Source organism: Lepus europaeus, chromosome 4 (genome assembly GCF_033115175.1).
Source record: "Lepus europaeus isolate LE1 chromosome 4, mLepTim1.pri, whole genome shotgun sequence".
NCBI classification, from domain to species: Eukaryota; Metazoa; Chordata; class Mammalia; order Lagomorpha; family Leporidae; genus Lepus; species Lepus europaeus.
Window position 1 is genome coordinate 72,690,983 of NC_084830.1, and position 14,821 is coordinate 72,705,803.

General features: G+C 47.1%; 2 protein-coding genes across 7 annotated transcripts in view; one reads left to right on the forward strand and one right to left on the reverse strand.

The window, feature by feature from the left end:
- Positions 1-4,063: 4,063 nt before the first annotated feature.
- LOC133758701 (basic proline-rich protein-like) lies at positions 4,064-6,595 on the reverse strand. The gene is made up of 3 exons (XM_062189876.1): positions 6,251-6,595; positions 4,543-6,103; positions 4,064-4,338 (listed from the first exon to the last, which is right to left on the reverse strand). Exons 1-3 carry the CDS (start codon positions 6,593-6,595, stop codon positions 4,064-4,066), a joined length of 2,181 nt encoding a protein of 726 aa, XP_062045860.1.
- Positions 4,453-14,821, forward strand: part of NCOA2 (nuclear receptor coactivator 2) — a 291,581-nt gene continuing 281,212 nt past the window's right edge. For 4 of the 6 annotated variants that reach the window (XM_062188377.1, XM_062188373.1, XM_062188378.1 and 1 more), the window contains exon 1: positions 4,453-4,569. The gene's annotated coding sequence lies outside the window, so the exon portion shown is untranslated. Of the gene's footprint in view, positions 4,570-4,885; positions 4,942-5,093; positions 5,115-14,821 lie in introns of those variants that run through there. The other 2 variants (XM_062188374.1, XM_062188376.1) reach the window with 2 other exon arrangements.

Below are 14,821 nucleotides of genomic sequence, written 5' to 3' on the forward strand. Positions count from 1 at the left end.
GAAGAGAAGGAAGACAAAAATACTAATTTTTTCCCTATAGTATTCATATTGTCCTGACTTTTCTTAGGTATAGTGTTAACTACATATAATTCATCATTTTCTTTACTATCTTATTTTGCATCTACGATTCTGCTGACATTTTGTTTTGCTTGCTTGCCACATCCATCGATGATCTGTCAAGTTTCTGCTTCTACTAAATTTTAATAATTTCCTTCCCCTTTATGATTTGCACTCATGGTTTGGTTTTGTTTTTCCCTCATTGGGTTTTTGTCTCTTGGTAATATGCCCAGTCCCTATAACTTTCTTTTTTCTCCTTGTGTCATTAAGTCAACCTCTTTTTTCAAAAGTTTTATTAATTTATTTGAAGGACAGAGCAAGAGAGAGAGTGAGAGGGAGAGAGAGAAAGAATCTTCTATCCTTTGGTTCACTACCCAAATAGCCGCAATAGCCAAGCCTGGGCAGGCTGAAGCAAGGAGCCAAGAGCAGCATCCTGATTTCCCTTGTGGGTCCAGAGCCCCCTGGACCATCGTCCCTGGCCTTCCCAGGTGGATTAACAGGAAGTTGGATCAGAACTGGTGTAACTGGGACTCAAACCCGCACTCTGAAAGGGTATGTGGACGGACATCACAGGCAGTGCCTTAACCAATTATGCTACTATGCCGGGTGCGAGGTAACTTATTTATTGCCTTTTCTATCTTTCTAGTTTACATTGGCCCAGTGATGACTCACGAAACATTATGGCTAGTTTTTATACAAAAATTATTTTTGAGGTTTCACAGAAAGCTAAGTTCTTTTACAATATGGAAAATGTTTTATTTATAAACATGTTTCACGAATAAGTCATCGGAGGATATAGTGGGAAAGGGATATGGGGATTGGGACAAATACTATAGTAGTCCCTGTCTTCTGAGGTTTCATTTTCTGTGGTTTTGGTTACCTAGAGTCAACTGAGATTTGAAAATAGTAAATGGAAAATTCCAGAAATAAACAATTCAAATAGTGCACAAGTTTTAAATTGCATGCAGTTTTGAATGTGTGATGAAATCTTGAGTTGTTTTGTTCCCTCTGGTTCTGACCAGCTCTGTCCAGCCTGGGGCCTGATTCATTCCTGTGTCCAGCATGTCCCTCTGTATTTACTGTTTGCCTCATTAGTCACTTCTGTTATCAGATCAGCTGTGAGAGTTCTGCTGCACTTGTGTTCAAGTAATTTTTATTTAAATTTTATTTATTTGAAAGACAGAGTTACAGAGAGAGGCAGAAGTCTCCCATCCACTGGTTAACTTCCCAAATGGCCACAACAGCTGTAGCTGAGCCGACCCGAAGCCAGGAGCCAGGAGCTTCTTCCAGGTCTCCTGAGTGGGTACAGGGTTTGCTGCTCTCCCAGGTGCATTAGCAGGGAGCTGGATTGGAAATGGAGCAGTCAGGACTGGAACCTGGACCCATATGGGATGCTGGTGCTGTAGGCTGGGGCTTTAACCCGCTTTGCCACAGCACAGGCCCCTCAATTACTCTTACTTTACTTATTAACAGCCCCCAAAATGCAAGGGTAATGATACTTACAATTTAGACATGCCAAAGAGAAGCCATAAGGTGTTTCTTATAAGCAAAAAAGGTGAAAGTGTGATAAAGTATTTTGACGAAGACAGAGCACATTTATATAACTACTGTTGCAGTATATTATTGTTCTGCTTTATTGCTAGTTATTGTTATTCATCTCTTACTGTGATTAATTATAAGTTAAACTTTACCATAGGTATATATGTACAAAAAACCCAGTATATATAGGGTTTGGTACTATCTGTAGGTTCAGGCATCCTCTGGGGATCTTAGAAGCTACCCCCTGGGACTCGCATTGTGGTACAGCAGGTTAAGCCTCTGCCTGTGATGTTGGCATCTCATATGAGTTCAGTTCAAGTTCTGGATACTCTGCTTCTAATCCAGCTCCCTGCCAACGTGCCTGGGAAAGCAGTGGAAGATGGCCTAAGTAACTGGATCCCTGCCACCTTTTTAGGAGACCCAGATGGAGTTCCTGGCTCCTGGCTTCAGCTTGGCCCAGAACTGGCTGTTGCAGCCATTTGGGGAATGAGCATGAAGGATCTATTTCTTTCTATCTCTCCTTTTCTGTCACTCTGCCATTCAAATAAACTTAAGGAAAAAACAACAAAAACCAAAAAACCCCTGCAGGTAAGGGAGGATCACTGTATTATTTATATCTTACAGTTTCAGTTAAACAACAAACATTATGCAATTCCTTGTTAGGTTCTTTAGCATATACAAACAGGAACAAAACAAGGTCTTGGGCCCTGAGGAGCTTATGATCTAGTTAAAGAGAAAGAAAAATAGATAAACAACTTAGGTACAAGACAGAATATTGTTCTAACACTGGCATAAAGTTTGAAGGGAGCCCAGGGAAGGCAGTAGGAAGCAGAGGTTGCAACTGAGTAGCAGCTGGACATGGAACTCATGATGCTATGCTGTCAGCTTTTCTGTTTGTTTGCTATTTTGTAGAAACCGTCCTGTATCTTGAGCAAGTTGTAAGAAGTTTTATTGAGTGACATGGAAATGCAACGGGGAGTCATTTGTTTGCACAGACATCACGGGTAGATTTTGGAAAGTGCGAAATCTCCTCTTGCAGAGGACTGATGGACTCTGGACTCCTGCCAAAAAAGGGAGGGCTCCACAGCAAGGAGGAACTTTATCACAACTCCTGATAACTCCCAGCTGGGGGTGAGGACAGGCAAGGAAAAAGCAGTCCAACAGTGGACAGCCCGCAGGTGAGTACTGCTTTACTGCAGGAGCACTCTAGATTGGTGTTAGTGGAAGAAGACGGGAGCTAAACTTGAAAATCTTTTTTTTTTTTTTTAAATTACTGTGCTACCATGCGGTAAATGCGCACATTTCAAACACTAGGTAAGTGTACAAAATAAAAAGTGGAAGCACTTCATTACACACCCACTTCTTACTGTAAGTCCCAGTGCTAACATTTATTAAAACCTTCCAAGCATTTTCTCTCCGAAGTCAAACCCACACACGCACTCCCCCACCCCCTTCTCCAAATGAAATTGGTGGTCTTCTCACAAATTTGAGGTTAAAGATGCGGTGAAAGGCAGGGGTGCTTGGAGCTCACCAGAACTGGGCGAAAATCCTGTCCAACTTCTGGCTGTGTGACCCTAGGCAAATTCTTTAAGCTTCAACTTGTGTGTGAATTATAAAAATAATTACTTTGTAAAGTTGAAGACTAAAACTTACAGTGTATATAAATCACTTACCACAGACACAAAGTGTTCAATAAACATTACTGTTCTCCGGGAAGGCAACCTTTCTTATTATAAGACTAAAAATAAGAAAACGTGTTCCTGTGATACTTTGGTAACTACTGTCACACAAACGTTGCTCATTTTTTCCCCCCAACTACTCATATCCAAGAAGTTGGGGAAAAAAAAAAAAAACACAAAACTTGCTTTTCCGAAGCATAAAGCTGATCCGTCTAAGCAACACTCACATGGGAATTTTCGCCTTTCCGGGTGTCGATTTCTTGCGTCTCTTCCCCTCCCACCCCGCTCCCTCGCAACGCCTCACTGATGTCTACAGTCTTTTCGATAACTTTTGCGATTTCATGGCGTGCAGAGAAGGCCCAGCCAGCTTAGGTCCTCAACACCCCGCGTGCAGCTTCTGCTAGATCACGCAACTGCGGGGTCGCACCCCTTTAAGCTCGCCCGGCGCAGCCGCGCCCCCACCCCTCCCCGAGACGCGCCCGCAGCCTATCCGCCACGGCATCGAGCGGGACTGCGCGGAGCAGGGGAGCCCCCGAGGGGTGCCGGCAGCCGCAGCGCGGGCGCGGGGCCCCTCTCTGCGGGAACCTGGAACCCTCTGCCGTCCTCGCCGGCTGCGGCCCCCCAAGGTGCCACTCCATTCTGCGGTCCCGGCCGGTCCCACTCGCTAGCTTTCTTTTTGGGCACTGCCCTTTGCCCTCCCATGGAGTCCTCTGTTTGCTCTCCCTTCACTTCCAGTCACGCATAGGTCACCCTCCCTCCGCCAGTCACCCATTTTGTCCCCTGCCCCCTCACTCATCACCTCTCCCCCAGGCCGCCTTCTCGGGGTGGCGGGGGGGAGGCTCTGCCGACGGAGATGCTGCAGACTCCGCGGCCAGGGTCTGCGCCCCGGAGAACCCTCTGTCCGCCTCTGCCCCCTGCCCGGGGGCGCGGGAGGCAAGTTTCCGCCCCGTCCTCTCCCCAGTGACAGGAGTTGGCGGCGGCCGCAGCCGGGGAGGCGGAGGGAGGGCCGGCCTGGCTCCCGAGCCCCCTCCCCTGCTCGCGAGCTCGCGCGGTCTGTGTGTCTCTCCGCAAGTGCAGAGACGCCGAGGAGGAGGAGGAGGAGGAGGAGGAGGAGAGGAGGAGGAGGAGGAGGAGGAGGAGGAGGGAGTTGGGGGAGGATCTCCATTGAAATAAACAACCAGGCAGCAGTTATTAACACGGGAACATGGCGGCCGCAGCCTCCGCTACGGCTTCGGCGGCGAAGGTCAGCGCCGACGGCAGCAGGCACCTGACGGCGTGACCGGGACCCGAGCCGGTAACCGCGCCTTCCCCGGGGGCCGCGAGGGCGGGCGGGCGGCGGGCGGGGGGCGCCGCGTCCCCACCCCCGGCCGCGACTGCCCGTGCTGCGCCGAGCCCGGCGGAGCCGTGCGCCTCCGGGAGGGCTGTTTTTGTGTGCGGGCACCGCCGCCGGAGTGCGCGGAGCTCGGGAGTTGCATCCCCGAGGCGCCGCGGAGCTGGGGAGTTGGGGCTTGGGGAGGGAGGGGGGGGTGGGGAGGGCGGGAAGCGGCGGGGAGACGCGGAGTCCCCGGGAGAGAAAGGAGGCGCTCCAGCGCCTTGCCAGAGCTCGGGAGGCGAGTCCCGGAGCGCGAGGCGGGCGGAGACTGCAGCCCCGCGGCGCGGGCAGGAGGTGAGCGCCGAGGCGCGGCGGGGAGGCCGGGGGTGCGGCGCGGCCCCCGCCCCGAGCAGCCAGCGCTCTGCCGCCCGGCCCGGCGCGGGGTCGCGGAGGCGCGAGGCTCCAGCCCCCCCTCCCCTGCTCGTCGGGCGGAGCGCGGCTGAGCCGGGAAGGTGAAATCGCGAAAGGTGCATTCTTTCATGGAAGCGCGGAGCGGCTGCCGCGGAGGGTGGGAGCCCCCGGGAAGTGCTGGGGGTGTGTGTGTGTGTGTGTGAAGGTGAAGCGGGGTGTCAGCGGCGGCCGGCCGGCTGCGGCGCGGGGAGCTGGAGGAGGAGGAGGAGGGGAGCCTCGGCCCCGCGGGCGGCCGGGCCCGTGTCAGCGCCGGGGGCGGGGGGCGAGGGGCGCCGCGCGCCGCGGGCGGACGGGAAGGAGCTGCGGCGGGCGGGGCGGGCGGCGCGCTCGGGCCGAGCAGGCCGGGCCGCGGTGGGGGCGGGGAGCCGGGGGCCGGGCCGCGGCGGCGCCGGGCTGGGCTCGCCCCTGACTTAACTTTCTGGGTTAGGGCACGAGTGCTGGAGGCGCGCTGGGGCCGGGGCCGGGGGCGGGAGGCGGGCCGGGAGGTTCCGGGTTGACTCGCCAGCGCCCCCTTTTTCTCTCCCCTTCTCCCCGCCCCTGAAGGGACAGGCCCTCCGGGGAGGGGGGCCCTCCCGGCCGGCTCGCGACGGCGACGCCCCGGACCCGGGGACCGTCGGCGTTCGGGCCCCCGGGGTGTCGCTGGGGGAGGGGGCCGGGGTCGTCGCAGCGCGCTGCCGCTCCCCGCCCCCCGCCCCTCGGGGGAGTCCCGGAGGCGCCTCCGCCGAGATCGGGGGGTGGGTCGGTCCCTCCCTTCTCCCCCTCCCCCTGGTGGTTTCCGGGGCCTGCGGGACCGAGGGGCGGGAACCGGGGGCCGGAGCCCCCTTCCACCGGCCCGCAGCCGCACTGGGCCTAACGTCTTCTGGGTCCGTCCCCGGTAGGGGAAACTTTCCCCAAGCAGAGAGGGAGCCTGAGCACCCTCCTCCGCCACCTCGTCCTCTAATTCCACTCCCACTCCACCTTCTCCAACGCCTTCCCCTCCCACCGACCCGAATCTCGCTGCGTCTGACTGATGGGGCACCGAGCCAATCGGTGGCGGGGAGCTGACCTGCCGGGTGCGGGTAAACCAATCATGGGGACCGGAGGGAGGAAGGGGGCGGGGCTTCCCCCCGACCAGTTAGAGCAGAGTTGCGCGCGGGGCGGGGGAGTCATGGAGACGCCAAAGAGCTATCCGCTCCTGTCCATCCCTAGTCACCCGCTCCTGTAGCCGTGGGGGTAGTGTCACTTGTCTGCCCTGGGGAGACGTGCAGAGGTACACGAGATGCTGTGTTTTCTCTGGTACCGCAAGGCACGTTGCGTCGGACTCGAAGTCTGTAGCCAGTTCGGGATGCGGCCCGTTTCTAAGATGGCATATGTTGTAGGGATCGGGTTCTAGACCGTAGCGCCTGGCTGACGTGCGAGGCATCCCAGAAGTTGCCCGTCTACCTGCCCCGGGTTCTCGCAGCCACGCCGGCGCGGCGGCAGTGAGGTTTGAAGCATACCCCTGCCGGCGCAGGGTAGCCTGCGCCCCGCGGATGATGGGGCGTGTGCGTGGCATCATTGTTGTAATGGCTTCACTGGTTCCTTGTTAGAGCAGACCGCCAGGTTCCCAAGGCGCGCCTGAGAGTTCGGCATTTGGGTCTGACAGTTGTGTTTGCTTGTTGTTGTTGTTTTTTTTTTTAAACTTGTGGCTTATGGTGTGCGTTTTTTTCTTTCTGCTCTTTCTTGGGTAAACCAAATGAAGTTAGGAAGCACAGCATCACTGGGAGATGAAGCGTGGGTATGTAAGCAGCCAAGCTAGTCAGAGAGTGTTTGCAGAAAAAAAAAAAAAAGTCCGAGTAAAACGTAGTTTGCCAGCTTACTCCCACACAAAAGATTCTCAAACACAATTTTAGTTTTGCTCTTAAACATTGCTGAATTGTACGGTGTGGGGCCACTTTTCTGGTGTATACAAGCTTAGGAGAAGGCGTTGGCTGTTCAGCTGTGTTAGGCTCAGGGCAGTGTTTTTAGGGACAGATAGGGTAGACCTGCGGTTCTTTAAGTAGATCACAGGTTGCGCAGCGGGGATGGCAAGCAGTCCATCAGAAAGACAGCAGCTGCTACAGTGCGTGTGCGCGCAGTGTGTTCTCTTTGTTGGTGAGGTTAGTGCCCGCTGACAGGAGCAACACTCCTTTTCCCAACTGGAATTTGTAGAATCTTTAGGAGATCCAAGATCGAGTCGTATTAGATTAAGAATGAGTTCATTCATTTATGTGATAAGTAGTCTATGAATTTAGAGTTTTTGAGGTATTTTATGTATATGATGTTTATCTGTACTGGTTTCTTTTTTTGTTTTTTTTTTTTTGGGTCACTGAGAATTAAGAGGGGCTGCAGTTTTAGGGTACGGTATCTGTCAAACCCTACAAGTGTGTCCTGTCTCATCATTTTCAAGTGTACCTTGTGAATTCTCAATCCAGTATAATTTTGAGTATTCATGGAGACGTACGTTAATTGCATTTTGCTGTAGCCCTTGAGGTGTTATTTCGGTGATGAAACAGTGAAAACAGAAAATAAAGCAGTTATTTAGACAGAAGCAGAGCGGATGATAAATTAAACAATTCAAAGTTTGACAACCTTCAAAACTCCCCCATGATTAGTTAATTTAGTTTCTGGTGGCCACTCTGACTTGCAGCCTTCTCTCTGTTTTGTGTTCTCAAGAGCAACACATTAGTTTACTTTGTTCTCTGCAACAGTCCTGGAAAGTGTTCTCAGATTCTTGGTGGCAGAGAGTAGCAGGTCCCCTAATGTCTGGCTGGCAAAGGGGGGGGGGGGTAGGGGTGGACCCTCTCAAGCACATGGAGACAGCTAGAAAAAGATGTGCACTGTCAGCTGTGATTCCATTGTGTGCTCCCAGACTGGATCCTGGGAATCTTCCTCCTGGGAATTTCAGTCTTACCAAGAGGAGTTCTTTGACTCTTGGAGGGTCGGGATTGAAGCAGAGGGTAAAAAAGAGCTCACCAAGTACGAATTGAATGTGTTTGGGGTAGTTGATATGTTTTAGATTTTAACCCTTCATTGATTAAATATAATTAGGTGACTTTTGCTCTGTTAGAGCATTTTCCCGGAAATACAAAATTTAAGGGTCAGAGGGGAACTTGGCTGAGGAATGAGAGCAGCAAGAAAGGCAGTGCCGCTTGGTTGGCCTTATCTATAGTTATTTCATCCTAAAGATCTCCCAGCCCCAGCAGAACCCAGGATCTGCGAGCAGGGCTTCTGTCATATGCTCTGTATTTATGGATTGAGTACCTTAGCTGTTTCAAATCACATCAGGTTGAAATGTGACCCATAAGTTGGCAGCTTAGGTTTCTTAGAAAAAATTGTTTGTGTTGTATTGGGTTTTAAAGAATCCTTCTTCAGCAGTCCTCAATATGTTGGGTAGTAAGAAAGGAAAGAAAAAAGGACCTGCTGTTTAACGGCTTTTCTGCAACACTGACTTTCTGAAATACACAGTATGTACCTATTTGATATTTTGGCCATTATTGTGTCATGACTGAAATTATATTTAAAAAGCATAATTAATGCTTAGGTGCTGTTAGGGAAAAAACTGTTTAAGAAATTACTAGCTCTTTCATATTTTGTGTTTATAGTTTTTCCGGGTAATATGTGTTATTACAGGCTTTACTGATTTTCAAATGGAGAATAGGAGGTAAAAAATAAGTCACTGGTTTGAGGTGTTGGTCTTTTATTACAGTGAATCACAGAATCATCAAATTAGGATTTTTTCCCATAGTGAAATATTAAGGCTATATTTACGCACCAATAGTGAAAGCTGTTTAAAGGAAGGCAACAAACCCTCAGGTTTTTATATCTTTTCTTAATGGAAGCTAATTTTACCTCTTTGTCTTTTCTAAACAAACAAACAAAAAGATATTCTTAGTGTTGTTTTTTGTTTTAAAAGGCTTCTAGAAGGGTTTATAAATGGCACACTGTAGAAAGAATATGTCATACTACTCTAAAGCCTATTAAAGTACTATCTGGAAAACCTATAAATACCACTTGAATTGGGGTATCACAGACCTTCAGTTCATTCACAATGAGGATACATACTTTATGGATTTCTAAGTGCTAATTTCTAGGTGCAGGTGGGACTGTGACTTCTGTGGCTATTTAGAAGCTTGTGTAGTTTTCCTAGCCATTGTGAAGCGGATTATGAAAAGGAGTAGAGTTCTTACAGATACATTTCTGCTGTGAAGGATACTGAAATAAAAAGACTTGAGTGGTCTGCAGGGAGCTTGTAATACTTTTGGCTTTTGGAGCAAAGATTTTGTGTTTACCCTGTGAAATGGTCATCAGTGACCACATTTTTGGTTCCAGAGGCTGTGATGATGTAATACAGTTGTGGAAGTGATGATTCTAGAGTAATTTTTAGTTGATTCCCTGGTTGGAGAAAAGAATTACAAGTAAATGTGCTGTGAACCTATGGTAGTGTTTTACTTAGCTACCTTTGAAGTTTTTGGATATAGAATCATATTTTAAGTATAAAGATGGAGGAGGTATTTCTAGGTAGAAGTTACAACTAGTTTAGAGGTTCTAAATTTTTTTTTTCTTTCCACTAGGCATCAATTTACACATCTCTTATGGAGAATTGATGTTAACCTGTTAATTCTGGCAGAACTTGTGACTTAAGGCAGCCAATTCCAAACTGTTGGCGTCCCCCCATGGCCAACTTGAATCTTATTTAGGGTTTTTTAGATCTGCCCTTTGTATTCTTGCCTCATTAAATTATTGTTTCATTCATTTGTTCACTTAGTCATGTGATGATGTCCTGGCGTTGACATTTTAAAAAATTATTTAAAATTTTTATTTATTTGAAAGGCAGGCACACACACTCACATGGAGGGAGGAGAAAGAGTGCAAGAGAGTAAGCATGACAAGTCCATCTGCTGGTTGGCTCCCCAGTGCCCTCAATGGCCAGGGCTGCGCCAGGCTGAAGATAAAAGCCAGGAACTCATTCCAGGTTTCCCAAGTGAGTGGCAGGGACCCCAGTACTTGAGTCATCACTTGCTGCCTCTCAGAGGACACATTAGCTGAAACTGTAGTGAGGAGCAGAGCCAGGACTCTGATACAGGTACCCTGATGTGGGATGGGATATTCCAAGTTGTATCTTAACTGCTTGGCCAAATGCCTGCCCTGACATTGTATTTCGATAGTATGAGCCACCCATTACAAATACAGTGAGTCAAGAGGGCACTTAGAGTGGGTGTTTTATTTATTTATTTATTTTTGGTAAGCGAGGCGTGAAAGGAGATATTTTTCTTCATTTTAATTTTCTTTGGTACTAATAGCTGTTTTAGTGTGTGATTTTAATTTAGTAATTATTTTAATTATGTAATATCATCAAATTCTCCTTTGATTTGGGTTTGGGATGTCTTTTTCCTGAAAATAGGATTATAATGTTTATAATTATAAAAAATTCATTACAATGTCCCCTTGACTGATTAGCTTATGATTAAGTAGCTTTCCTTTAATGAAGGCTTGAACATTTGTAGTGAGTTCTGTTTTATGCCCTCTGAAATGGTGTTGCGTCCTCTGTGTGTGGAGTATGGTCAGGCAACATGTCAGCAGTCTCCTATTTCTATGGATTGCTTGCACATTTTTTTTTTTTAATGATTTATTTATTTATTTGAAAGGCAGGGTTAGAGAAAGATCCTTCCACCTGCTGGTTCACTCCCCAAATGGTCACAACAGTCAGAAGTGGGCCAGTCCAAAGCAGGGACCAGGAACTTCTTCCCGGTCTCCCATGTGGGTTCAGGGGCCCACATACTTTGGACATACTCCACTGCCTTCCCAGGCCACAGCAGAGAGCTGGATTGGAAGTAGAGCAGCCAGGACTCGAACTGGCGCTCACATGGTGGATTGCTGGCATTGCCTGTTACACCAAAACACCAGCCCTGCCTGCACACTATTACTACTTTAGTTAGGGCTACAGGTTTTGGGCCTCACTGCTCCAGGTTTCTGAGGCATGGAAAGCTGTGTGCATCCTTGCACAGGTCTACTCTTTTGGCTGTTAGCTTTTCTAGATGTATCTCATTCTTGTTCATGTATGCTCTCCCAATAATGACGTTAGCCCTGAGCATTCTCACCACAACCCTGTAAATAGGAGGTGTCCACAAAAAGTTCATGAAAAATGTGTATTATGAAGAAACTGCAGAGATTTAGACAATTTTTTTACATCAAAATTTTTTACATCAACATAAACTTTAATTCTGCTTTCCATGAAGTGTCTTTGTGGGAGTTACCCCCCCCTTTTCAAGAGGGAGACTGAATAGTTCAAAGGGAATTGAGTCATTGTGCCTTTTGACCAAACTTTGGGGGGAAAATTAACTTTGACCAGTGAGTAGGGAAAACTGTAAACATCAGAGGGAACGCAGTCTGTGAGAATGTCTTCCTGTTAGGAGTCTGATACAGCAAGTGTTTTTAGGACTTTATAAGGCTCTCCACCTGCTTGTGTAGTCCATACAGAGGAGGAATAGATTGGAGAGGTGCAGACTGCAAATTTAAGTCTGCAAGTATCACCCAGACACTCGCCTCAGCCTGGTCAGAGAGCATTTCTCTAAAGACCTACAAATAGTCTCTTGCTTTTTTTTGCCATTAGGTTAGTTTTTAATAATTTTTAAAATAGCAGGATTCTTTCTTGTGTTTTTAATATTGAAGAAATGAGAACTGTAATGGATAAGTAAAATGGTTACCATTTATTTGGTGTTTACTAAAAAGCCTAGCAAGATCCTCTCACTGGTTTCTCACCATATGAATATTGCTGTGAGGTATACGTTCTTAGTGACATCGCTTGCTCTGTTTTTTATTCAGCTCAGGAACTAGAAGCACAGAGTGTCAACTAGCTTGTCAGAGGTCACACAGCCTGGCTATTGAAGAGGAATTTGAACCCAGACAGCCTTTGTCCGCTAAGCCCTGCCCCCTTAACCTGCGTTCTTGTTGGCTGTTAGGCTCTGCGCAGTGCTTTTGTTGAGATAACTAGATCAGTGATTCTCCACCAGCAAAAAGGAAAGGGGGTAGGAGTGGATTTTGTGAAATCGCTTAGGTTGCCTATTGTTCTCACAACAAAAAGCTCAGAAAATGAAGCTCAAGAAAACTTGATTGGGGGAATAGGTGGAAAATGGATTGAGTGAGCACAGTAGGACATAGGTGTAGAATGGATGAAAAGCGGATCCTGTTAGCGGGCTTCTTCTTTCTTTAAGATACATTTCATTCTAGTGGATTTAACTGTTAGGTACCGATTGTCTGAGGCGTGTTTTGTGAGTGTTTGGCAAGCCACGGAGCATGGAGGACTTGGTTGAGATATTGTAGCTCCAGAAGAGGCCTGGTAATATATGCAGTCATCTGACTTTAGTTCTGCTATTTCTGGAATTCCTCTGTCTGCTCAATTGTTTGCAGGGAGCAAGGAGAGCTTTCAGGAAGTCTTTCACCTGTGCATGGGTGAGGCCCTGCCTGTGCTGCTGCTGTTGATGTACAGCTGCAGGATGGAGACCTGCCAGCATAGATGAAAATATCATACATGTTGTTTGCCGTTATGTATTTCGTGTGTCCATATGAAGTGTGCCCCTAGACCTTCCTTTGGCCAGTGTGCGTGGGTTCTGGAAACTCCTGTTGTTGCTAACACTTCGGTGCCCATTGAAGGACTCACAGACAGGAGGGTTTTCCTTTCTTGCAGATCATTTGTGTTTGCAGATTCAGCTGATGGGTCACACGTGTCTTCCCTTGTATTTGATGTTAACAGTAGCATTTTTAAGATCCTTTTATACTAATTAATCTTAAAATTTCTAAGTTTACTGTTAACATGCTTAGACATGAAAAAACAATCAGTTTTTGTCAGGCTGTAAATTAAAAAATTGAATTGCATGTCTTAGAAGATCTCGTATCTTTACTTGAGTCATTTCTTGGTCAACTCTAAAGTCAAACCAAATGGAGAATTCAGCTAGTTATGTGGTAACAAAATTTTATACATTTTCAATGTGGTAGTCTGTGTTTTTAAAAATGGACTTATTCATAAATGTTATGCTTAATAGGTAATCACCTTTGAGTAGTTATTTTTGAAAGAGGGTGGGGAATTATTTCATATTTATTTTTAGATTCCTAAATAAAGAATACGTAAATTCCTTACTAAAATTCTGAATGTTGGCAGTATATGAATTTCTACATAGTTAACATGATAGCATTTCTACTTGTAGGCAATGTGGGGGCCTGCTGGTCCTTGGGGTGATTTGGCTGTCCTTTATCTGCCATCTTTGTCCGTGGCCTGTGTGGATGTAGTGTAGGAAGCACTGCACATTAAGACTAAGCTCTAGGGGCCAGTGTTGTGGTGCAATGGGTTTAAATTGCCACCTGCAGGGCTGGCATCCCATATGGAGGCCCATTCAAGTCTGGACTGCTCCACTTCCAATCCAGCTCCCTGTTAATGTGCCTGGGAAAGCAACAGAAGATGGCTCAGGTGTTTGGGCCCCTGCACCTGCACGGGAGACCAGGATGAAGCTCCTGGCTTCTGGCTTTGGCCTGGCGAAGCCCCAGCCATTGTGGCCATTTGGGGGAGTGAATTAGCTGATGGAAAATCTCTCTTTCTCTCTCTCTCCCCCTCTCCCCCTGTCTCCCTCTCTACCTCCCTCCCTCCCCCTCTGTAACTCTGCCTTTCAAATAAATAAAATCCATTTTTATTTTTAAATAGTAAGCTCTAGCAACCAGCAACTCAGTTCTTAGAAGTAAGGTGGGATGATAAATAATGGCACAACTTCTGACAGCTGCTTTTGGGGTTATAAATCTTTGCACATCTTTCTCCTCTGCTTCCTTTTATCCTTCTTCCTTGACTTCATTTTTTTCTTGGAGTTGAAGATGGAAGATGGATGATAAAAGAATACAGCCTGCGTATTGGCTGGCTAACATCAGAGGAGATGCCATACACAGGTAGAGCATATATTTATTCCCACCCACCCCCAAATAGGACATACAACAGCATCAAGGCTTTAATTTTCGGAGTATTTTGGACTGACATTTAACAAGTTCCCATTCTCTGCTGTGAGTCATTATTAGGCTAATTTTTCCCAAATACTCCTTTTCAGAAAATGTTCTCCACTCATTGTAGAATAATATCTCCAGTCACTTACTGGATGGGTCTGATCAGCGCCACATCTCCCTGTTTCTGCTCTTCATGAAACCGTTTGTATCCGGTAGTGTGTTCTTGGCCTCCAGTGAATGCATTGGCTGCACAAGTTCATGCTCTTTGATTTGCCTTGACAGAAATGAATGAGTTATTTGAAAATTTAGAAAGCAATCATTTGAGGTAAAAACCAGTTACTTCAGGAGTGTATTTTACTATTCTCAGTTAATACTGAGGTACTCATTCAAAACAAAAAGAGGGAGTCCAAAAATGTTCAAAGATTTTTAAGTTGCTGACTATGTCAATTACAGATTTTGTGTAAAATATTCTGCTGTAAAGGAAGGAAGCCCATTTACCTTCAAATCAGAAACAATAAAGAGTTACATTTTTGGCTTTGTCACTTCAGAAAATCAAACACTTTTTACACCTGGACTTATTGAATTTTCCCCTGCAGAATATTTTGACACCACAGTAAGAAGAGGGATTAATAATCTCAGTTCATAGTGGAGAGAGAAGAAAAAGATAAAGAAAACCTTGGGGAAATTCAGTAGTTCTGAAAAGCTGATAAAACAAAGCCAAGCACAAAGAAAGTATTCCAAGGTTGGCACTTAAATACTTCCACTGAAGGAGTGATAAAAAAGA

What these genes read in the sequence shown, in the direction of transcription:
- LOC133758701 (XM_062189876.1), bottom strand. Translation starts at nt 6,595, where the DNA reads ATGATGCCACGCACACGCCCCATCATCCGCGGGGCGCAGGCTACCCTG. An exon ending in CCCCACGGCTACAGGAGCGG is followed by an intron (nt 6,104 to 6,250) that starts GTGACTAGGGAT and finishes CGCACCCGGCAG; the next exon opens with GTCAGCTCCCCGCCACCGAT. An exon ending in GGTCCCGGTCACGCCGTCAG is followed by an intron (nt 4,339 to 4,542) that starts GTGCCTGCTGCC and finishes GCACTTGCGGAG; the next exon opens with AGACACACAGACCGCGCGAG.